This window comes from Sylvia atricapilla, chromosome 26, assembly GCF_009819655.1.
Source record: "Sylvia atricapilla isolate bSylAtr1 chromosome 26, bSylAtr1.pri, whole genome shotgun sequence".
NCBI lineage: Eukaryota > Metazoa > Chordata > Aves > Passeriformes > Sylviidae > Sylvia > Sylvia atricapilla.
Window position 1 is genome coordinate 3,434,528 of NC_089165.1, and position 24,568 is coordinate 3,459,095.

Below are 24,568 nucleotides of genomic sequence, written 5' to 3' on the forward strand. Positions count from 1 at the left end.
AGGCTAATGAGGAGGAGGAGGGATTCTTCAAAGAGCAGGATGGCTTTGGAGACCTGTGGCTGGTGCTGCCTTCATCCCTGTCCTGCCACCCCCTTCATCCCTGTCTTGCACCCCATCATTCCAGAAGAATGTTCCCCCTTGTGTCCCCCCAGAACCCCCCACTCTGTGCCCTTCCCTGGTGCCACCACTGACCTCTGGCATGGCCGTGCCCGGACCTTGGAGTTGGCTGCCAAAACCTGACAGGGGAAAAAGGGGGTGAAGCGAGGGGAAGGGGGTTAAGGGGGTGAATCTCTGCGAGGGGAGGCAGCACCCCGGGCAGGGCTTTAATCTGATTAGTCTTGGAGTGAATGGGCGAAGTGAAAAGGCTTAAACCCCAGTGAAAGGAGAGGGGAGGAGGGGGGCACTGAGAAGTGAAGAAGCGCCGAATTAGGTCAAATTTGACCGGTGGGACACAAGGGGGAGGAATAAGGGGGGAAGAGTCAGGTGAGGAAATCAGTGGCGATCTGCTGGCATTGTGACCTCAGCGGGGCCGCTGGGCTCTGTTTGCCTCCCTCCCGGGGACCGGGACCCTCCAGCCTGTGCCGGAGGTGTCGGGGAGGAGCTCCCCTCGCTGCTGGCTGTGCCTCATGTCACCTGGAATGGTGACACGGAGCCCCGCCCGGACCCGCTGAGTGCGGGGACAGCTCCTGGAGCCTGCGGAGCCCCGGGGCTGAAGCAAAGGGCTGCCGGGGTTCGCTCCCCGCAGTCCCCTCGGCGGAGGTGGCCGCCCTCGCCTTCATCCCCTCTCCACCCGATCGATCCTTGCCCCGATCGATGGGCGCTTCCCTGCGGCCGAGGGGCGGTGCTGCCCGGCCGGGCAGGAGAAATGGCTTTTCGCAGAGCCTGGAGCGGGATCCAGCATCGATCTCTGGTGCCTCGTCAGAGATCAATTAGGCCGGTCATTAGCCGTGCCCAGAGCGCAGCGGGAGCCTGGGCTGGGAGGGGAGCAGGGAAATGCCAGGCTGGCAGAGGATGCCCGCGGGCACGGGATGCTCACACATCCCACCCTGCACATCTACAGACCTTTCCCTGCCTCAGTTTCCCAGAGCAGAGCTGGGGTAGAGGCTCTCAGCGTGACTGAGAGTCTGGCGATTGTCCCGGGGCTGTGAGAGCCTCGTGGCAGCCTCGTGGCTGGGCTGTTCCTGGCTCATCCTCCTGATGGGAATGTTTATTTATCAATCCCAACAGAGCCGGCTGGAGCTGTCCAAGGAGCAGGAAAGGGCCGGGCAGGAGCGTGGCTGTCCCGGCGGGTGACAAGTGACAGGGTGTTCACACACACTGGGGCGTGTGTGGGTCCCACCTGGGTGTGTGTCTGTCCTGGGCTTAGGGAAAGCAGCGTGTGGGAGGCCCCATGGGACCAGAGCAGAGGAGCAGGACAGTGACCAGGTCATTGTCCCGCTGGGAGGCCACGTGGAGTGGCGGAGACCACCCAGGCATTGATGAGGGGACTGGACAGGACACCCCAGACAGGAGGGCACAGGCAGGGATCTCCCCTGGGTGGGAGAGAGACGCAGGAACTCCATGATGGGAAAGCAGGAATGTTGCCTGAGGGGGTGTGAAGGGGAGCAGGACCAACATCACCTCTTTTTAAGGCTGAGAAGGACCTGCAGGTCCTTGGCATCTGTGCAGGGACATGTTGTGAGCAACCTCTGCGTCTCCCCCTGAGCTGGCATCCCCCTGACTCAGCATCCCCCATCCCCGACATCCCCCAGCCTCATCCTGTGCCCATTTTCCCCCCTGGCTCAGGGTTTGTGCCCATCCAAGTGCGCTCCTGGCAGCGGAGGATGGCAGGAACAGCCGTCATGGCACATGATGCATCTGGCATCCACCCTCTGTGCCACTGCCCTGTCATCCTCCCCTCAGCCAAAACCCAGCTGGAGAGCAGAGCTGAGCAGAGCAAACCCTTGGGTTTGGGGAGGGTGACCTGGAGCAGGTACTGCCTGCAGCAGCCGCCTCTGCCCGCAAGCTGCAGCTTCTAAGAAACAGAAAATAAGGAGAGTTTCAAAAAGAAAAAAAAAAAAAAAAAAAAAAAAAAAAAAAAAAGGGAAAAGTTCCCCGATTACATCTGGTGAAGTGACAAATCTGCCAGGCAGGTGATTATTCTGGGTACGGACGTGCCGAACACAGATGCTGATAGGATTAAAGGGGAAAGGGGGGGGGGGGGGGAGCTCACCCTGTTAAACCAACACCTGATAAAAGAATAAACCAGCCCCAGGAATAAATTCCCAGCGCTGCCAAGGTCGTGCGGCTCCGGGCCCGCTGCCACTGCCGTGGGGAAGGGACAACAGCCGAGCTCCGGGGTGACCCCTCCTGGTGCTGGAGCCCCCCGTGCCCGGGCACCCCGGCACTGCCGCAGCCCCCGCTCCCGGGAGCGCCCGTACCCGGCATGCCCTCGGCTGCCTGGTTGCTTTCCAGGCACGTCCTGGGCATCCCCTTGGGATGGCGCAGAAAATTAACAGCAGTTCAGATCTGAGGAACTTTATGACACGTGTATGATAGGACTGAACCAGGGCGTAATTGAATGACGGATGAGCTTCCAAGAGCCACATTTCCAGGGAGTAATGAAAAATAGAAGTGCTATTGACTAAAGGAGCTTTCGGCGGCCGGGCGGCACGGCGCGGGATGAGCCGCTGCCGGCGGGGGGAATGCATCAATACGGCGAGTAATAGCTCAGTTATTATAACTCTGGAAATGTCATTCAGGCCTAACCAGAGAACACTGGCTATTAACTAGCCTTAAACAGAACGCGCCGGGCGGGAGCCCGAGCCGCCAGCGCCCGATAATTATTTTACTTCTTTTCATGGTTCTGTCGCCTTTCCCGCCGCGGGGAGCCCGGCCTGAGCGCCCGCAGCCCCGGGGGTCCCTGTTCCTGCCTGTGGCACTGAGCCAGGCCAGGCTCCTCGGGAGCTGCTCCAGGGCAAGGCCCCATCGTGCTCCAGTTTGTCCCTGTCCCTCTCAGGGATTGCTGCTGTTGCTCTTGTCACCTGCGGCTACAAGCTCAGGGCTGCAGGCTTTGTGCACAAGCCTCCCTATGTCCCTTCCTGCATCACTTCCCATGCACATCCCTTCCTGCATTCCTCCCCGCATCACTCCCCTTGCACATTCCTCCCTGCATCCCTTCCTGCATCACTCCTCATGCTCATCCCATCCTGCATCTCTTTCTGCATCACTCCCCATGCACATCCTTTCCTACATCTCTTCCTGCATCCCTTCCTGCATCTCTTCCCTCATCCCTGCCCATGCACACTCCTCCCCACTATTCTTCCTTCCCCACATCCCTCGCTGGCCTCTGCCGAGACATCCAGCTGACAGCAATGGGATCAGGGCTGGCAGAGGCCGGCTCAGGGCCCGGTGCCCTGCGGAGCCCCGAGGTGTAATGAAAGCTCAGGGGAGAGTATCGAGTGATCCTAAATGGATTTTCTCCATTAGCTCAGCCCCATCAGCCGGTTTATCTGCTCCTGGAGCGCTCCGGGGCTGCCGCCAGTGGCACTTAGAGCGCTGCCAGCACCTGCTGCCGCAGCACAGCGCAGCACCCACCTGCCGGCACCGCCCGAGGGGGGCCCGTCCTGCCAGCCCAGCACCATCCTCCTGCTTTTGGGGCGCCCTTTCTGCGGGCCAGTGTGTCTATGAGAAGGATGGTGAGATGCAGGGGGGTCCCACAGCTCAGACTTATCCCTGGGTACCCCAACATCCCACCCTGGTGGGGAGGGGCAAGGTGGGGTGAGGGAGGGCCCCGCATGCACCGCTCCCTGCTTGGCAAGTCGGAGTTCATCATTAGCCAGGAAATAATTAATTGTTGGGCAGACAAAAGGCATCGCTCGGCCCCCCCGGAGACCCCGTCAAAGGAGCTGTCAGGGGCGGGCGTGATAAATTACAGCTCCGTGCTGCCGGGACAGCGGCGTCCTTTGGCTGGGGGTCACCGTGGGGCTGGAGCCCGCCCAGGGTCCCCTGAGCATGCCAGGGTGGCACTGAACAGAGGCAGGTGCCTGCCCCATGCCGTGCTGTGCCCGTCCTTCTGAGCAGTGTCCCCGTGCCCGCCCGGCCCCGCCGTGACATCCCGCTGGGCAGCGGCGGCCGATTTCCACCGCGTCGGCGTTTTCCTGGTGATTGCGGGGCCAGCGCTCGCCCGGCTCCCGCCGATCAAATTACCTCCACTTCTCGCCCCAAATTCCCTGCCAGTCCAAGTGTTCCAAGGTTAAAGAGTCACCAGTGCTCCTGCCAACCCCCGCCCTGCCGCCCCCCATCCCGCCACTGCCCGGAATTCAACCGCCATCCAAAAATAGAATGGCCAATGAGTGAAATAATGCACCAATCCGTGTTTTTCTATGTTAATTTGTGTGTTTTTAGCTGCTTGGGATGGGGAATGTGCTCCTCGTTTGTTGCTCCTGCTGCTGGACCAGCGCCCTGCAGGAAGATCCAGCCCTGGGGCAGGGAAACTGAGGCACGGAAGAAGTGGATACCACGCTGGTGTCACGGCATGACCGTGACATGTCCCCCTTGTGGCTCTGGGATGAAACCAATGGAACGGCTCTGGGGAGCACCAGGACAGCGGCTGGTTTGGCTCAGAGACCAGAGTGTGACACTGATCTATCTCCTCAGTGCCCTTTCCTGCTGCCACCCAGCCCCTCACAGCACCAGGGACACCCAAAATCTCCCTCCAGCCTGGTGACAGTGGGATTGGCCAGGTGGATGCCCTAGGAAAGGCTGTCCCTCACCCCCAGGACAACAGGGAGGTGACAGCAGATGGGACAAGAGGCTGGCACCGACACCGTGCCGCTGGTGACTCCACACCTGAGGCTCTGCCAGGGGTTGATGTTGGACATCAACGATGTTGGGGCTCCGTGTGCTAATGAGGTCACCCCTGGGGGGGCTGCTTACCCCATCCCCCACTGGAGAGACCCCCAAAGGGCGCCTTGATCCGGCTGTCCCAGCGGGCTGCGGCGCGGAGCCGGCGCGGGCGGCGGGGGGCCCGGCTGTCACCGGCTGATAACCCCCAGCAGCTCCGTCCCGTGCCCGTTATCAGCGCCCGCCCGCCTGGCCAGACGCGGTAATTAGGGCGCTCAGCGTGAGCCACCGGAGCACGGATGAGCACGCGTGGTCCCGTGCGCGGCTGGCACGTGCCCGGCGTCCGGCTGCGAGAGACGTGCGGCGGGGACGTGAGCGGGGCTGCTGTGCACGGGGCTGAGCGTGCGCAGGGACACGAGGGCCAGGCTGGTGTCCTTGGGGGTGCATGTGCCAGCCTGGTGTCTATGGGGACACGTCTGCCAGGCCGGTGGCCATGGGGACACATGAGCTGGATGGTGACACGCAGTGATTTGGGGATGAATCACTTCCCTCCGGAGCCTGGTGCCCCTGTCACCTTTGCTGTCAGCTGCCACTGTGACCCCTCCTGCTGCCTGGCTCTGCCTTTTCTGCAGCTGTCTGGGTCTGCTGGCCCTCACCCCGACCGCTCTTGGACCCTCACTCCTCCCACCAGGCCTGATGGATCTGGGTGTCCAGCGAGCCCCTGTGCTGGCATTGCCATGCCCATCCCATCACACCTATCCTGTTGTGTGTGCCCATTGCTCTGTGCCATCCCGCTGTCCCCATCCCACCGTGCCCACCTCGCCGTGCCCCCGGCTCCTGGAGCAGCCGCGGCGCTGCTGGCACTAACACGATTACCGTGACACTTCCCAGCCCTTGTCTCTCCCACGGTTGAGTTTCTGCTCTGATTCGATTTGCGCAGATCCGGCGGCGGGCCCGGCTGGCTGCCGCCATCCCCGGAGCTGGCCGGCCCCTGGTGCTCCCTGGGAGGGACAGCTGTGGCCAGAGACCCCTCTGGTGCCATCCCACTGCAGCAGGCACCGTGTCACCAAGGGCTGGCAGCAACGGATGTCACGTCCACGGTGTCACATCTGAGTGGTCCCCTCAGTAGCTGGGAGCTGCTCTGCCCATGGCACAGCTGTGCTGGGGCGTGAGGGTGGTGGCAGCTCCCAAAAATGTGTGGGGAGGGATGTGGGGGCAGCAGGCCCCGCTCTGGATGGGAGGAGATGGGGATGATGGAGTCTGGGGTGCCGTGAGCACCCTGGGGGCACAGGGTGGGGTCTCGGGCACGGTGCAGGGAGGGGTCTGGGGGTCACTCCCCCACAGCCCAGCCCACGATTCCTCCTCAATCCCATCCCAGGGGCTCGTGGCCAGCACTGCTTGGTGGCTGCAGGTCCAGCCAGAGCACCAGGGCTGGGCTGCAGGAGAAGGGGCTGGAGCGGGACCTCTGCACCGCCCCACTTTATTATTGAATTTAACCTACAGTCTTCCTTACATGCCACAGTGCCCGTAACTAGTGCAGAGGCTGCTTTTATGTGCAAATGAGGCTTTTTTTTTTTTAATCTTTGACAGAGAATGTGCTGTGTTTACATAACAGAGGGCCCTGGTACTCTGGAGAGGGCCACTGACAGTGCTGGCAGGAGATGTTAAGAAAGATCTAACATTTCTGATCTCTGTTTAGCCAGAGGCGCTGCGAGGCGGCGGGAGCAGCAGGGGAGGGTGGCTCTGGGGTGCCCGGGAGAGCAGCTCTGCTGTGCCTGCCCGGGGCTCCAGGGCCAGGAACCTGGGCCAGAAGGGAGGGAGCAGCTGCAGGAATGGGGTGGCACCAGAGGGTCATGATCTGGGTGTCCGCATGCTGCCATGGAGACCCCAGAGACATCTCCAGGGTCTCCAACCCCATGGCTTTGGGACAGGGCTGCCCTTCCCCGTGGTTTGGGAGCATCCAACAACCTTGGGATGACCGAAACGTGGTGGTGAACCCAAAGCTGGTGGCGAAGCAGCAGCCAGGAGCTGGAGGTATGAGCTGTCCCAGCTTCCCTCTGTCATCCACTGCCACCAGCAAAGGGAAAAACTCCTCCTGCCAGGTTAAGTGGAAAAATGACCAATATCCTGCGGCCTGCCAGGTTCAAGCGCATTAATTCCGGGGAGTCGGTTAATGGCAGTATTGATTAGTCTCAGTGCTAGGCTAACGAGCATCCATGCTAATGAGGGGTGAGTGGTGGGAATTGCAGCAGCTGGAGCGGTTCCAGGGAGCTTTGGTTGTGGGGCAAGGGTAGAGCTCCCCGAAAAGAGGCTCTGCCTGCCTGGGGAGTGGGGTTGGTCCCTCTGGATAGGCTGTGGCACGTGGAAAATGGAATATTTGTGTGCCAAAACCACCATTTCCGACTGACACCTGTGTTTTTTCTGGACAAGAGGATGATGTCATGAGTCTGAGGGAAAAACCTGTCTGATCCGTGTTTGGCATCATGGCAGCAGGCTCCGTCCACACCCGGCGTGTCCGTGTCGTGCTGGGTCATGTGGAGCTCCCAGCTCCTGGTGCACCCACGGGGTCGTGGCTCTGGTTGGGTTTATCCCAGGCACTGTGAGCTCTGGGGTCCCGCTCAGGGAGGTGTTGTATGGGAAAGAATATCCCGATCCCAATCCCGCGCATGGCGCTGTGGGGCTGAGGACGAAGCTGCTCTGGCTCTTCCTTGGAAAGCTGCTCAGTTTTTGAACTCTTTGCTTTTTTTCTCTCTTTCTTTTTTCACTGCAAACACTTGAAAGGCCCCCGTTCCTCCCCCTGCTGTCCACAGCAGCCCCCCTGGCCCTGTCTCACTGCAGTGTGGGGATGGAGGGGGGTGACACCCCAGGTTTGGCTTTGCATTTCCTTCGTGCAACTTGGCAAAAAGTGGGATGGGGAGGGAGAATGAACTTGGGGTTTGGAGAACCAAGAGCAGGTTTTGGGGTGCCCAGGAGTGTCCTTGGAGTGGCCCTGCAATGGGGTGCCAGCCTTGGAATGGGGTAAGTGGTGCAGTGGGGTGCAGGAAATGTAATGGGGTGCTAACCTCACAATAGAGTAACAGCTCCACAATGGGATATCTGTCCAGTATTGGGGTATCAGCCCCACAGAGGGATGGCAGGAGTGCAGTGGGGTGCCAGCCCAACACTGGGGTGCCAGCCCTGAGATGGGGCACCAGCCCCACAAAGTGATACTGGGGGTGCAGTGGGGTGCCAGCCCCACAATGGGGTGCAAGCCCCACAATGGGATTCCTGTCCAGTATTGGGGTATCAGCCCCACAAAGGGATGGCAGGAGTGCAGTGGGGTGCCAGCCCTGAAATGGGGCACCAGGAGTGCAGTGGGGTGCCAGCCCCACAATGGGGTGCCAGCCCCACCGTGTGGTCCCAGCCACAGCCCAGCCCCAGCTGCTGGTGAGGATCAGTTCCCATTATTCCATGAGCATCCCCGTGGCTGGAGGAGGCTGAGCTGCTTCCGCAGCGTTTTCGGCACCGTTTGGTGGGAATCCTCTCCCAAGTACCACGTGCCCAGGCCCCGCCAGGCTGGCGCTTGCATTTAAACAAATTTTATTTTCTTCTGTGCTCTAAAGCCTCCCCACAGCCTGCGGGTTCGGGCTCGGCTCTGCTTCCGGATCCGCAATCAGGCTGAAATAACAGCTCCGGGGGTCCCCATTTATCTCCGCGCCTCTCTCCTCGTGCATCCCATCTCATCCCGCTCTGTCACCCCATCCTGTAATATCTCAGCATCTCCCTAAAGCAAAAGATGACAATAAAGTGTAAATGGGGAGTGTTGGCTCTGGAGCATAATGATGGCAATTTAGATGCCAGCCGTCATTTCCCCGCCGTTGCCCCAGGTAACAGGAGCCGCTGAATCCTGTGGGAACGCGGCCGAGGCGGGACGAGGTTACCTCAGAGGCTGATGGCTGTCCTGGGATTTTCTGTCATTTACCGTAAAAGGAGGGAAAGGGAAATATCCGTCAGTGGAGGTGTGAGCTCCGGCAGCGCCAGGCTGAGCCGGGCTGGGGGTGCTGCTCCCCTGCTCCAGCTGGGGTGATGCTGGTCCCTGACCGGCTCCAGGGATTTCAGGGCTGGGGAAGTGCCCCCTGGTTCTGCATGGAATTTGTTTTCATTACCCACAGTGCCTGCCCCAGTCCTCACCCCCATCCCTGTGCCCATCTCCATCCCTACTGCTGTCCCTGTCTGTGTCCCCATTCCATCCCTACCCCATCCCTGTCTCTGTCACTGTTCCCATGTCTGTCCCCATTCCCATCCCCAATCCCATCCCCATCTCCTTTTCCCTATGCCAGTCTTTATCTCCATCCCCATCTCCCTCCCTGTCCCTGTCTATCCTCCCTGCCACCCCTGGCTCTGTCCCATCCCTGTCTCTGTCCCTATTCCCATCCCTGTCCCCATCCCTGTCTCTATCCACATTCTAATCTCCATCCCTATCCTTGTCCTCGTCTCCATCCCTGTCCCTGTCCTTGTGTCTATCCCCTTCCCCACCCCTGTCCCCACCCCTGTCCCCGACCGGAGCAGCTCCGGGGCTGTCAGCTGATGTTAAACCCAAACCCGGCTGCCATCGGCGGGAGCTGTCACCGTCGTTCCCAATCCCAGTGATTGAGTTCCTGAATATGGAGCCGGGCTCGGAGGTTTGGAGCTGAGATAAATATCGGCATTAAAGCTGTCAGGGCCGGCGCCGCGGCGCTCCCACCGCTCCCACGGTGTCACCAACGGGGTCACCGGTGGTGGCACTGCTGGAACCGGACACTGCCTCTGGCCACGGCTCCCAGTGACACCCCGGGGCGATTCCATCCCATCCTGCTGCTCCCCAAAGCGGGAATTGCTTCCCAGAGCACCAAGAGGACCAACAGCCCCAGCCCTGCCCATGGTTTGGCTGGCACCAGCATTTCCCAGGGATGTGGTGGCAGATGGGACCGGCGTGTTCCCGGGATTCCCTGGCTGGAAAGCTCCGGGAAAGGAAAGAGGGGAAGGGAGAGAGAAAAGGGAAGCTGGAAAGGAAAGGGAAACAGAGAAAGGGAAGGGAGGGGAAGAGAAAGGGAAAGAGCATAAACATGACAGGCATCCCTAAAGGCCCTCCACTGCCTGGCTGGGCCCTGGGGACCCCCTGTGCCCCCCGCCCCATGCCCACCTCGCTGTGCCCCCCACCCCGTGCCTGTCCCGCCCCCCACACTCCCGCTCACCCCCTCTTTATTTTTTTAATCAGCCGCGTCGCTTTTCTGGCGCCGAAGCATTTCCCAGCCCCGCACTCAGGAAACCTCATTAACACAGATCAAAAGGAGCTTTTAATGATTTATAAAGGTGCAGCAGTTTGGAGAAATTAAATAATTTAGGTGCTGTGTGTACGGCGGGGTCCCTCCGGACCGCATTACCGGCGCTCCGTGAGCCACGACGCTGTCCCTGCTCTGTCCCACCGCGGCACCAGGGACAACACCGGAGCCTCTGGGGACTGGGACTTGTCACTGCCACCATCCCCGGTGTTGAGGTTGATGGGGACAGGGCGTCCCCTGAATGTCATCTCATCCCTGCCAGCGCCAGGGCTTGGCCATGGTGGGATGCTGGGATCCCCCAGCACAGCCTGGAGGGAGTTTGGGAGGTGCCAGTGCAGGAGATGCTCACTCTCCGCCATGGAAAATATTTGGAAACACGATTGAAATCAACCTTGGCACTGGTGGGGTGGTGGGATGAGGCGATGGGCTGTGGGGTGGCCAAACCTGCTGGACCAAAACTGGATGGGTACAGGTGTCCAGGTACACCCAGCTCCAGCTCCATCCCCTCCCAGCTCCGAACAGGGATCAGCCTCCAGGACACTGGGACCAGCCCACTGCCCAAATTCCCCGTGGTGGCCGCGCCCGGCTCCTGCCCAGTGCTGCCGTTGTCATCCCGCGGGATGAACGCCGGGCTCGGGGCTTCGGCAGCGATTCCGGCTGCCCAAGGAGAGGGAGAAACAGATGGAAAACCGGCTTAAACGTTCCCGGCGTGAAGTCCATTGCCGGCCACGGACATGCCAGGCACCAGCCGAGCAACAGGATTAATGCAGAAAGGAGCCGCTGGAAGGGGTCGGTGGGCGCCTGCGCCCTGGGGACCCTTCCCTGCCACCCCCCTCGCGCCTGGAGCCGCTTTGTCCCCATTTCCTGAGCGGGGGGACACCTTGCAGGGCTGGAGGAGCTGAGGGGGGTTGACATTGGCAGCTCCTCAGCTGAATTTCCATCGGGTTGTGTTTAATAGCCCCAAAGAGGGCGGGAGGGCCGGGGGGGTTGGGGGCTGGTTTGGGGGGGTTGGGGGGGAGCTGCTGTGTTTTATTTTGCTCTGTAATAGGCTTATTACTCCTGATCACGCTGTGACTATTTGAATGAAGGAGATTTCGGGAGATGAAAGCGGAAGGGAGATTTTAAGTCTCTCAGCGCCTGGCCCCGCAAGGACGGGTGCCCTTGGAGCGGGGGGACCCCATACCTGGCCCCCCTGCCCCAGTCCCCCCCTCGCCCCTCTGCCCCCTTGAGCCCTGACTGGCCCCCAGTGGTTCCAAACCTCCTAATTTCCAGCCTCAATTTATTCATGGCTGGTTTATACCCATTTGTTTATGTGCCAACACCGTTCCTCAGCTTAAATAGCTCTTTTCCATCCATAATATCTCCCCCCTCCCCGTATTCCAGCGGGCGCAATCATATCTCTTTTCAAGCTGTTCAGGAAAGAAAAATCTGAATTATTTAACCCTTGGGACACTGGCTGGTCTCGCAGGGTGTAGAGAGACAAATCCGCTTTGTTCCCGTGCTGGGTCGCTGCCTGAATTTGGGGATTTTGGGAGGGTGCTGCTGGAGCTCAGAGGGGAAACTGAGGCACTGGACCAGGGTTTGGGTGTGGGATTTGCTCTCCTGGTTGACTCTGCAGGGGCCAGTGGTCTCCATCTGCAGGTGCCTCTCCTCTCAGGAGGGTTTTTCCCCTCCACAGTGAATATCCAAGAGGTAAAAACTTGGGAAGCCAATGTGTTTCCAGCGTGGAGATGTCACCCTGCCCGGCGTGGTGTGGGGACACGGGTTGGGTACTGCCAAAGGGGCTTTTCATTCTGGACAATTTCCCTCCGATGGATTTTTGCCGCTGTTTTGGAAGGGGCAGGGGTGTCACAGTGCTGGGATGTTGTTGATTTATCAAACCTGATAAACCTGATGGAGCCAGGCTCTGTGGGTGACGTGTCCTGTGCTGGGGCCCCACGGGGCAGGAGGGTGAGAACATGGAGCTCCAGAGCCAGAGTGTCCATGGAGCGTGTGCTGCCTGGCCGTGGGTTGTCCTGGGGCACATCCCTGGTCATGGGATCATCTCTGTCCCATGGCATCATCCCCATCTGGTGCCATCATCCCTGGTGCTGGAATTGTCCTCATCCCATGGCCTCATCCCTGGTGATGGGATCATCCCATAAGCTCATCCCCATCCCATGGCATCATCCTCATCCTGTGACACCGACCATGGCCGTGGCATCATCCCCATCCCATGACATCATTCCCATCCCATGGCAGTGGCCCTGGTGCTGGGATCATCCCCATCCATGGTGTTATGCTGAGTGCTGGGATCATCCCAATCCCATGGCATCATCTCAATCCCATGGTATCAATCCCATCCCATGGCATCAATCCCACCCCGTGGCATCATCCCCACCCCGTGGCATCGTCCCAGTCCCATGGCATCAATCCCATCCTGTGGCATCAATCCCATCCTGTGGCTCCAGTGCTGGCATCATCTCCATCCCATAGCATCAGACTGGGATGCACTGGGGGAGCCCAGAAGCCCATGGAGAGTGGGGTGCACCCTGCTGAGGGTCCCCACAGACCCCCTCACCCAAAGGAGGGTGACCCCTCCCCACAGCCCCTCCCACACCCGTCTCTGTCTGGGCCATTAATCACCTTTAATCAGCCTTAATTCAGCAATTTGTCAGGCAGGCAAAGGCCCTCGAAGTGAGTTTTTCTCCAAAATATAATAATAATTAATATTATTATTCCCCTGATACGTGGGGCCCCCCCTCGCCTTTGCTTGGGCTTTAGTAACGATCATTAAAATAAATAATTTTTTTAAATAAAAGGCAGCGAGAGGAAGGTTTTTTTGTTGGTTTTTTCTTTAAATATTTTTTATTGTTCTCCCCGCGTTTGAAAATTGTTTCCCAGTAAATTCCAGCCCTTTGTATTAATTTTACATTTTCCAATGTTACCTTGCCAGGGGCAGGGTTGGCACAACTGGCTCGGGAAAGGAGAGGGAAGGAGAGGGAGAAACCCTGCTCCTTAATTAGCACGTTCCCTGTGTGATCAGAGAGCTTATGAGGCAGGTAATGAGCTGGAGGGGGGCTGCAGGACCGTCCCCCTCCCCACACCACCTCCCTCCTTCCCCTCCTTCTCTTTTTGGGGTCACTCTGTGCCACCATCCCCTCTGCAGGGATGGGGATGCACTTTTGGGGTGTTTCTGGATGAGTTGAAGCCGCCTCAGCAGCAGCCACAGCCTTGGGGGTGTTTGGGAGCCCCAAAAGTGCTGCTTTGGGAGGTTGAGGGGGTTGTGGTCACTGTGTCCACGGCTGTGCTGACCCCTCCAGCCATTGGAGGTGTGGGGTCACCCTCGAGGTTTTGGGGGGCTTCCTGATGGAGGGAACCTTAAACTGATTAGGGAAAAACCTCACTCAGCAGGGAGGGGAAGCCAAGCTGTCAGGGGGGAACGGCGAACTTGGCCTTGAGCTCCACCAGCTGTGGGGTCTGGAATTTGGGGAGGGGGTCACAGGGGCTACCCCAAGGAGTTGGAATGGGGTTGCTGGCATGTGCCACGGGGTTCTGCAGTGCTGCTAATCCCTTAATCTCTCGGGGGATTGGTGCCAAGAGCACCAGTGGCACTGGGATTGCAGTGCTGGGCTGCGGTGATGCCAGCGCCGCCGGGAATAATCATTTTTGTGTGGTTTCCTACCAAACAGTGCTGGTTTGTTGGCATGAAACAAAGAGGATCCGCGTTAATCTGGAGGTTAATGGGGGCTTTGGGTTTGGATCAGGCCTTGGATCACGGAGAGGGGAGGCCCCGGCACAGGGTGCCCAGAGATGCTGTGGCTGCCCCATCCCTGGAAATGCCCAAGGCCAGGTTGGATTGGGCTTGGAGGAACCTGGGACAGTGGAAGGTGTCCCTGCCCATGGCAGGGTGGGACTGGATGGGGTTTAAGGTCCTTCCCGCCCAAACCATCGTGGAATCCCATGGTCCTGTGGTCACCTGCCCTTCCTTACCCACTCAGATTCTGTAGTCCAGGATCACTCCATCTCCCCGGAATGATCCTCCTTGGCTCATTCCTACAAAACAAGGAAGATTTTTAGCCCCAAAAAGAGCAGCTTCGGCAGAGTTCCACCCCAGGACACCAAGCAGGGCACAGAACCAGAACACCCACAGGGACTAGATGAGCTTTAAGATCCCTTCCACCCCAAAACCACCGTGTGATTCCATGATTCCAACGTGAGCGCGAACGAGTCTGTGCCCCACTGACCCACCTCCTCCTCAGGTTCCACCGCGGGGACTACACGGTGGAGGTGAGCATCAACGACTACCTGGACATCTACTGCCCTCACTACGAGGAGCCGCTGCCGGAGCGGATGGAGAGGTACATCCTCTACATGGTCAACTACGAGGGCCACGCGTCCTGCGACCACCGGCAGCGCGGCTTCAAGCGCTGGGAGTGCAACCGCCCCGACTCCCCCAACGGGCCCCTCAAGTTCTCCGAGAAGTTCCAGCTCTTCACCCCCTTCTCGCTGGGCTTCGAGTTCCGACCCGGCCACGAGTATTACTACATCTGTGAGTGGGGATGGGGATGGGCTGGGAGGATGCTGGGGGTGTCCCGGTGGTTTGGTTTGCCTCGGTGACTCCAAAAGCTGCAGAATTCCCCTCCCAAAATTCATCCAGCTCGGGGAAAACATCCCGTGGAAACTTACGCTGGGGCTGAGTCACAGCTCTGGGTGTGAGAGTGACCAGGACTGGTCTCATCCCAGTGGGAATGGCACTGGGAATGGCCCCAGCCCCAGGCAGTGTTCCCATGATCTCCTGTGTATTCCTGTGCTCTCAAAAATATTCCCGTGGTCTCCTGTGTAATCCCTGTGCTCTGCTGTGTAATTCCCATCCTCTCCTGTTTCCATGCTCTCCTGTGTGAGTCCTATGCTCTCCCAATATGTTCCTGTGCTCTCACGTGTGTTCCCATTATCTCACTTATATTCCTGTGCTCTCCCATGAATTCCTGTGTTCTTGTGTGTAATTCCTGAGCTCTCCCACATTGTCCATGCTCTTACATGTAAGTCCTATGCTCTCCCATCTTTTCCCATGCTCTCCCATGTATTTCTGTGCTCTCCCATGTAATTCCTGTGTTCCCCATGTATTTCTGTTCTCTCACATGTATTTCTCTGCTCTCCCATGTAATTCCCATGTTTTCACATGTAATTCCGGAGCTCTCCCGTGTATCCCTGTGCTCTCCCGAATCTGGGCTCCCTTTCTCACCCAAACCTGACCCCTGAGCTGCCTGACCTGCTCTGGAGGAAACTCTGGTGCTGGTGACAGGACGAGGGCTCCTGGCAGGGAATTTCCACCTGAGAGAATCCTCAGGAGCAGGAGAGGGAGAGGAAAAATAACCCAGGAGTGCTGGGAGCAGGTGCTGGGATAAAACCCAACCCCAAACGAGGCAGCGCGACCCCAACCCCACCAGAGCCACGGCCACACTCCTCCGCCTTATCATTCCTCCTCTTTTTCCTAAAGCAGCTGTTTTCAGCCCACTTAATTTGTTCCTTTTATCTATATTAAATTACCATTTCCCCCCTCTCTCCTCCCCCCCGTAAAATGTCACCGGCGCAATAACTGCGGCCACAACTCTCTCTCTCTTTCTCTCTCTCTTCTCCCCAACACCACACCACCCTCCCTCCCCGCTTTTATTTTATTTTATTTATTTTTTTTTTATTTTTTAATGTCGTTAGGGAGAGATTACACAGGAGTAAATGGGAAGCTGATCATTGCTAACCCGGTTAGAATTCCCGTCATGCGGAACATTAGAAATTATGCCTCTTTGAGGAACCGTATTTAGCAGACATGAAAGAAAAGAAATTACCTCCTCCTCGAGCCCACGGATTGGAATCCATTAACCCGCCGGCACCGGGACACGCTCGAGCCTCTGGAGCGGGTCAAGGGCACACACTGGCCCTGGGGATGGAGCTGGGATGGAATTCTGTGGGTTGGGATGCTTTGGGACGGGACTGTGTGGCACAGGATTCCGTGGGATGGGGTTCTGTGGGATGGGATGCCCGTGGTGCCACTCAGCACTTTCTCCTTCCCCCCATCCCGTGGGGTGCAGCGCCAAAAAGGAAAAGAAAATGGGAGGGTAAAAAAAAAAAACAACCCCAACCTCATGGAAGATTGGCAGCATTCCTGGAGGAGCTGGGATGGAATTGGGATGGAGGAGTTGGGATGCTCAGGGTCCAGCTCAGCTCAGCACCTTCTCCTTCTCTCCATGGGGTGAAGTGCCAAAATGGAAAGAAGTAGGGAAGGGTAAAAAATCCCCTATTTTAATTTAAAAAAAAAGAGAAAGAGAAAATTAAATTCAAATTAAATCTCTTTTTATCTATATAAAATTAAAATTAAATATCTTATATATATATATATATATAATAATCCCATTTTCTCCTCCTGAGAGGAAGTATCACCCCAATAATTTCTGAAATTCCTCCCTTTCTCCCAATGTTTATTATTTTTATTCAGAGCCTTGACCCTCATTTTGCCACTGTCCCCACAACCCACCCCCTTTGTCCCCTTTTCGTCCCGCAGCCGCGTCCCCCCCGAACACGGTGGACAGGCCCTGCCTGAAGCTGAAGGTTTATGTTCGGCCAACAAGTAAGTGAGAGGTTTGGGGGGTCCCTGGGGGGGTCCCCAAGTCCTGCCCCATGGGTTGGGGATGAGTGGTGGCCTTTGGGTACCACCCCATTGGTGACAGGGATGGGGACAGAGACTCTCAGCTCTGTTGGAGCCATCAGCACTGTCCAGACAGAGAGATAGGGGGAAAAAAATAATATATAAAATGAATAACAATAATTATCCCTGCTCAGTGGCTACTTTTCCGACTCGCATAAATCAGCCATTTAAAAAAACAAATTAATAATTTTCTTCTCCTGTTAACGTGTAATTAGCAAATGGCAGCGTCTCTCCCCGGGGACAGCGGAATGTCACCGGGTAACCGATGGCTCTCGCCTCCTTTCCTTTGGTGGCTTTAGAATAAAACCTAACATAACGGAACCATCTGTAAAAACTCATCATGTTCCCTTCAGGATGAGGCGAGGGAAAAAAAAAATCTCTCCCGATATTATTTTTTAGTATTTTAATAATATTGGGATTTTGTTCCGTCTTGCGGAGGGGAAGGGAAGGGGGAGAGAGACTGAGCCTGGGGATAGTGGGAGGTCCCTGAGGGAGCACCCCTCGACTGGGTCTGGCCCTGGGATGAGTCTGGAAACCTCATCGCAGCACGAGGGACCCTCTGGAATTGCGGGGGACAGGGGGTTGGAGTGTTGGAGCATCCCCATGTGGGACCAGACTCTGCTTTTCCTGCTTCCAGATCCATAAAAATCCATAATCCAGTGACAAACTGGAGTGAGCTGAGCCAAGGAAGTGGCCACATGGGGTCCCGTGTGTCCCCTGTGTGACCCCTGTGCTGTCCCCTGTGTGTCCCCCATGTCCCCCCGTGTGCCCCCTGTGTGACCCCGTGTGCTCCGGGCTGCCCTGGCCGGGACCCCCAGGCTGTGGGCAGGGGGTGGCCCTGGCCCGAGTGGCTCCATCCCCGGGACGATGTCACCTGCCTGTGGCACACGGGGCCCGGGTACAACGCTCCGTAATCCCGGGATAAAAGGGCAGGAACCGGAGCGCCCTGTGCCCTCACCCACCCTGGGAACGCCACGCTCGGATGTCCCCGTGTCAGGCCCCGGGGGTGGCAGGGTGGCTGCGCTTTTGGGGAAGCTGCGATTTGAGGAGGGGTCTGTGCCCAGCTCATGGGAGCGCTGCCCGATCCCAACGCCGAGCATCACCGCGCCTCCTCTTCCAGCCTGGATCTCAACCACCCCACCGCCTCACCCTCCCTCTGCTCCTTCCTTTTCCACAGACGATTCCCTCTACGAATCCCCGGAGCCCATTTTCACCAGCAACAACTCCTGCTGCAGCCTCAGGGTGCCGCCGGCGGCGCTGGCGGTGGTGCCGGTCGTCTGGACGCTCCTGGTCTCGTAGCACCGACAGCGAAGCGCCGGGAGCGGCTCCGCGGGGCGGGAGCGGCCCGGGGACGGATCCCGCCGGCCCCGAATCGCCTGGATGGTGCCCAGGGAGGGTCGGTGCTGCCGGCGAGGATTCTGTCGCCTGCCTGAAGTCCCCGCCGTGGCACGGCCGTCCCGCCGGGAGCGGTGCCGGGCTGTCCCGGGGGATGGATCCCGATTTCCATCCCCGCCCTGCAGCTCCTGCTGTCCCGGTGGGGCGTTGCTTTTTACATTTCTAGACCAAATACAGAGTCCTCGTCCGTTGTTTTTTTTTTTTTCTTTTTGTCTTTGGGTTTGTTTTTTTTTTCATTTTGTTTTGGGTTTTTTTTGAAAGAAAAGATATTTTTATTTTTATTTGTTGAGTTGTTCCTGTTGGGTTCCTCTGGTGCCAGACTGACCTACACGGGCTGGGCTCAGGTCCCTGCTGAGTCCCCATTGTCCCCACCGTGGGCAGAGCCACCGGGAGCACCGGACACAGCGATGGTGTCACCGGCTCCATGGTCACGGACTCCTTCCCAGCCTGGCCACAGGACGTCACAGAGCCGGACCCGCCACCCCCTGCCCCGGGCACGGGGGGCCTGGACAGACACAGCCCCCTCTGAGCGCCCGGGGGTTCACCCTGTCCCCTCCGCTCATGCCACGGGTGTCACCGCCGTCCCCATGGGACACTGGGGTGGCTCCGTGAGCAGCAAAGGAAACTGGATGGAGCACTGAGGACAGCTGGCGTGGGGACACTGGGATAGCCGGCACGGAGAGCACCGGGAATGGTCAGCTGAGACTGGGAGCACTGGGATGGCCGGCGTGGAGAGCACTGGGAATGTCCAGCAGCACGGGGAGCACCGAGGATGGCCGGCGTGGAGAGCAGGGAGTGGCCAGCGTGGAGAGCCCCAGGGACACCGGGCACAGGGAGCAGCAGGAACGGCCAGCACCGGGACCTCCGAGTGGCCACGGGCACGGAGAGCACCGGGGACAACTGGCACTTCAGACAGCTGGCACTGGGAGCACTGGGAAGGGCTGGCAGTGTTAATGGCTGGCACTGGGAGCACTGGGAATGGCTGGCACTGCCAGTGGCTGGCACTGGGAGCACTGGGAAGGGCTGGCAGTGTTAATGGCTGGCACTGGGAGCACTGGGAATGGCTGGCACTGCCAGTGGCTGGCACTGGGAGCAATGGGAAGGGCTGGCACTGCCAGTGGCCAGCACTGGGAGCACTGGGAAGGGCTGGCACTGCCAGTGGCCGGCACTGGGAACACCGGGAATGGCTGGCACTGCCAGTGGCCGGGACTGGGAGCACTGGGAAGGGCTGGCACTGCCAGTGGCCGGGACTGGGAGCACTGGGAAGGGCTGGCACTGCCAGTGGCCAGCACTGGGAGCACTGGGAAGGGCTGGCAGTGCCAGTGGCCAGCACTGGGAACACCGGGAAGGGCTGGCACTGCCAGTGGCCAGCACTGGGAGCACCGGGAAGGGCTGGCAGTGCCAGTGGCCAGCACTGGGAGCACTGGGAAGGGCTGGCAGTGCCAATGGCCGGCACTGGGAGCACTGGGAAGGGCTGGCACTGCCAGTGGCCGGCACTGGGAGCACTGGGAAGGGCTGGCAGTGCCAGTGGCCGGCACTGGGCGCACTGGGAATGGCCGGCTGGCACGGGGAGCACCGCCAGGAGCTGGGAGCCGGCAGGCCGGGCTCGCCCAGCCGTGGGCATTGCTCCGAGGGCGTTTGGCCAGCGCCGGGGTGGGAGGAGTGCGTGCCATGGATTTTCCTCCTCCACCCTGCTCCTTGTCCCCCCGATGCCTTGGGGGTACGGGAGCCCCCACGGGGGGCTGGCACTGCGTGTGGGACTTTCCTGGTGCTCCCCCATTGTCCCCCGACGTTCTGGGTCTGGGCTTGGGGATTTTTCCCTTTTCCTTTGCATTAATAATTGAACCCCTCCCTCAAACCCCCAATCCGAGGTTGGCCCTCTGACACCCCAGGGGTGGCAGATCCCCAGCGAGGGGTCACCCCACAGCCCCAGGGTGTGACCCCTCCTCGCCTTAAATCTGGGGCTGTCCCACCTTGGGGAGGGTCCTGTGCCCATCCCACAGAACCCCCCTATTCCCAGGGGGGTCGGTGGTCCTGGGGGATGCCAGAGATGGGCTCAGACCTGGCTGAAGCCCCCCCATTCTGAGTGGATCCTGTCCCTTCCCGGGGGGGCTCCGTCCCTGTACATACAGCGCTATACTGTGAGCGGTTTTTTTTATGTATTGTTGAGAATGGATTTTATGGAAGGGTTTATCTTATTTTTATTTTATTTTTATTTTTTAGACTAGGAAGCTGGAATCTTGCAATAAGCTCATCTCGACCATCCAAAAAAAAAAAAAAAAAAAAAAAAAAAGAAACGGGAAAAAAACTAAAAAAAAAAAAAAAAAAAGAAAATTACCAAAAAAAAAAATCAAAAAACCATAATTGAAAAAAAAAAAAGTCGCATTCCCTGCCGTCCCTGTCCCTGTCCCGTGTGTCCAGACCAGGTCGTGGTTCCCGAAGGTGACAAAAGCATTGTGTTTATGGGGGGGGATGCGGGGGGCACCCGCCGGGGAGCCGGCAGCACCCGCCTGGCCTTCGGTCTGTGTTTTATATATATATAGATTATATATATAAATATCTATATTGTGTACAGCGACTGTGGGAGAGTGGAAGGACGGAGGCGGCGGTGGGGGAGGGCTGGGGGGGTCCCCTGGAGCAGCCCCCCCTGCCCTCGGCGCTGTCCCCCCCCTGTGCTGGTCCCCGTCGCGCCTCGCTCCGTCCTTCGACATTTCCGCTTTCGTCCTCGACGTCGTGCTGATGGTAAACCGGATCTCTCACCCTCCCATTTGGATTCTGTATTTTTTTATAATAAAATACAAATAAATGTCGTGTGAGGCCCTTGCTTTGAGGAATCACTTTTCCCTCTCCGTGCGGCTCCGTGTCCCCTCTGGGGGGTGTCCAGGGTTGTGTCCCCAGAGGGGTCTGGCTCCAGGGGGGACTGTCCCTGCTCCCTGTGCAGCCCCTTTCCCTTGGTACACCAGGGCTCTGCAGCCAGACCTCTCTGCTGGGTGGTGCGTTAATTACGGGAAGGATTTAATTACCCTGTTAATTAATAATAATGGATATTAAATTAATTAATATGCAATTGTTGATAGTACTTAATTATGAGAGGCGAGGCTGCCTGGCGGGTGGGCGCTCAGGGCTGGCAGCTCCCGCAGGCGCGGCTCTTCACCTGCCGCTGCCTCAGTTTCCCCAGGAATGGGACAGCAACAGGTGACATCCTGGCAGGCCACCAAAGCCAGGACAAGCTGCTCTGAGGTGGCATCACGACCATCCTCTGCCTCTGCTGGTTTTTTTTCCTTAAATCCTAAACTTTTTCGGAGCGGCCTGCGCTCCTTTCCTGGCATTTTCTGCCTCTTCCAGCATAATTAGCAGCAATAGGAACAACCCGCTGGTAATTAATTGAGGCTCCCACAGCTGATCCGAGCTCTGAAGTTTTGCCACCAGAGGGTGAAAGACTAATTTTGCTTTTTAATAAGGGCCGTATGTGTGCCAGGAGCGGGAGCGATGCCACCCACCGCCGGGGACGTGGGTGCCACCTCCAGCTCCGCTGTCACCGCCAGCCCTGCCACTGCTCCGTCAGAGGGAACCCCCAGGGAAAGAGCCTGGCAGGGATTGACCAAAAAGTGAATTTTTAGACCCGCTCAGGAGGTTTTTCTGAGACTCCGGCTCATGACTTTTTTAACGCCGAGAGTTGGAAATAGGGAGGTAAAAATAGCGAACGGGCAAGCAGCGAGGCTGAGACAGATCATCGTTGGTAATTAATGAATGGAGTCGTGGGGCTTTAGGGCCTGAATGGATCATTTAGAGCCTGTCTCTTGTGCAGAGGCATCGGGGGTTGATGTGAGGAGTGATGGAGAGCTGGGCTGGGGCTGGATGCTCCGTGTGCTGGATCCTGTTGGGCTGCGGGATCCCCAGTGTCAGAGCGTGAGTGGAGCTGACTCATTCCAAGTGATAACTGGGGCTGATTCCGTGGGGTCAGGCTGGGAGGTGACCTCCTGCTCCCCACCTGCTCCAGAGCAAAGGCACTCGGACCTTTGGGATCCCGAGCCTGGTGGTGATCCCACAGCGCACAGTTCTCACACCTCCGCTCCTGCTGCTCCTTGCTCCTTTTCAGCATTTCAGCATTAATCAGGTTTTGTTTTTTTTCGTTTAATCCCCTGGAGACAGTGGGTGCTCTGTGCTCCACTGGCCCATGGAATATCCCAGCTGGTGCAGAATTCCAGCTGTGGAGAGCACCATGGGGTGCAGCTCCCACGGTGCCCGTGTTGTGATCCAGGTTTGCACCGTGAGGAGGCTCAGGAATGTCCCGAGTTTCCTTCCCTTCCCCTGGTCCTCACTCCAGGGACATTCAGCCGGGCAGGTCCCATCCCTGCTGGCCTTTCCAGAGGGATTTTCCCTCTTTGTGCCTCAGAGGTGCCTGTTCCAGCAGGGATGCCGCTGTGTCGGGGGCATTGTGTACCACAGGCAGGTTCACCACGAGGCCAAGCCCTCCCCGGGGGAGGCAGAGCAGGGAGCTGGCAACATCCTGGGATAAAAATCAATTTTTCTCCTGCATCCAGCTTGAATTTGCTCCGTTGAAATGAATTCCCAGTGACCAGGCTGTCCCCTTGCCACCCTGAGTCCCCCATGGCGTTGTGCCTGTGCAGGGGCTGGTGGGTGCTGCAGGGCTCCTGGATGGAGCTGGCACAGTGGCCACTGAGATGGGCACAGTGGCCACCGGCCCCCTCGGAGCCCTGCAGCAGGGCTGGGGGCTCATCCCTGCGTGCCCCTGTCCCCTCCCACACAGGACCCCACGACGCCCCGTGTGCTCACCGCGGGCTCACCGGCACCTCCCGGGCTCCGTCTCGTCCCTCCAGCAGCTCCGGCCGCGGCTCCTGCCCCGGATCCAGCTGGCAGAGGGATGCGGGATGTCCCTCCCGGGCCTGTGTCCTCTCCAGCTGTCACCGCCGTCCCCTCCCCGCCTGCCCGGCCATCCCTCCTCTCTCTCCTCCCAACCTTATCTCCTGATAGGTACAAGCGGTACAAGCAGCAGCGCTCCTGGAACAAGCTGCCAGCTGCGGAGCACCTGGAGAATCCCAGAGCGGGGGATGATTTATGGAAACAGCGCGGGAGAGCAGAGCGGGGAGGAGAGGAGGAAACACCGGCTCCCAGCCGCTGCCTCCCGGGGAAACCGGGATGCTGGGCCCCGGTGGGCGGGGGGTTTGCGGGGGGAGGCAGGTGACAGACCCCCGGCCCTTTTTTGTGGCCATGGATTTGCAGGAGCCGGCCCGGGCGGGTGTGTCATTGTGCTCAGCCGTGGCCGCTCTCTCCGCGCCGTCCGCGGGGTAGGAAATGGGACTTTTCAGGCCGCTGGACATTTGGTTTTGTTCAGCTGTTAATTCTCCCCACCCCCGGCGAGAGGAGGGTGGTGGAAGGGTGGGAGGGGGCTGCTGCAGCCCCCCCGTCCGCGGAGGATTCCTGGGAATCATCGAATCAGCAAATCCCACACTGGTTTGGGTGGGAAGGGGCATTAAAGCCCATCTCGTTCCAGCCCTGGCATGGACAGGGACACCTTCCACTATCCCAGGTTGCTCCAAGCCCGGTCTAACCTGACCCCGGACACTTCCAGGGATGGTGCAGCCACAGTTTCTCTGGGAAATCCTTTCCAGTGCCTCACCACCTTTACAGAGAGGGATTTCTTCCCGATATCCCGCGGATGCGATGGGTGAGGGCACCTCGGGAGGTCACAGCACCTACCCCACCCCCAGGCCACCTTCCCTGTGCTTTTGCCCCCGTTCCAAGCCCGGTTTGGCTGCCGTCAGCCAGGGACCTGGTGCCGAGCATCCTGGCCCCGAGCTTTGCCGGGGAGCGATTTCTCTCCCCCAGGCACGGAGCGAGAGCATCCATTCCCCTCGGAGCTCTTCTCTCGCAAGGTAAACCGGCATTATATCCGGACCAATTGCTCCAGCATGATCCTCCTGAATGTTGCACAGCATGTACACGGCGTCTTATGGAAAATACATGCCCCTGGGTGAGCCTTTTAATAGCGGCGGCTCCTGCCCGGGGGGCAGAGGGGGGCCGCGCTCTGCCACGGCGCTGCCAAGGAATGATTGAAAAGTTGGGGCTCGCCGTAGGAAACCCCCCGCTGCGGGGAACAACGTGTTTTCATTCCCCTACCAGGTAACAAATGAAAAGAATTGCCATGAATGCTAATGGAGAGGGGAGCGGGACGCTGCTGCGGAGGCTGCCGGGGCTGGAGGTGGGGATGAGGGGGGGTCTGCCGCCTCCCCGAGAATGTGGGAGATGCTGGAGAACCCCGGTTTTGAGGGTTGGAGCTGATGGAAAACATCCCCTGGCAGTGGGGCTGGTGGGTGCTGCAGGGAGGATGGTCTGGGGTGCTGGA

At 58.7% G+C, this 24,568-nt stretch overlaps 2 protein-coding genes across 2 annotated transcripts in view; one reads left to right on the forward strand and one right to left on the reverse strand.

The window, feature by feature from the left end:
* EFNA2 (ephrin A2) overlaps positions 1-18,976 on the forward strand; it is a 39,100-nt gene extending 20,124 nt beyond the window's left edge. Inside the window, exons 2-4 of the mRNA XM_066336103.1 lie at positions 14,366-14,655; positions 16,663-16,728; positions 17,984-18,976. Coding sequence (XP_066192200.1) covers positions 14,366-14,655; positions 16,663-16,728; positions 17,984-18,105 — 478 coding nt within the window. The 3' untranslated portion in view covers positions 18,106-18,976. The remainder of the gene's footprint in view (positions 1-14,365; positions 14,656-16,662; positions 16,729-17,983) is intronic.
* The window catches only part of THOP1 (thimet oligopeptidase 1), a 319,814-nt gene that overhangs the window by 157,908 nt on the left and 137,338 nt on the right, over positions 1-24,568 (reverse strand). The window lies entirely within an intron of this gene.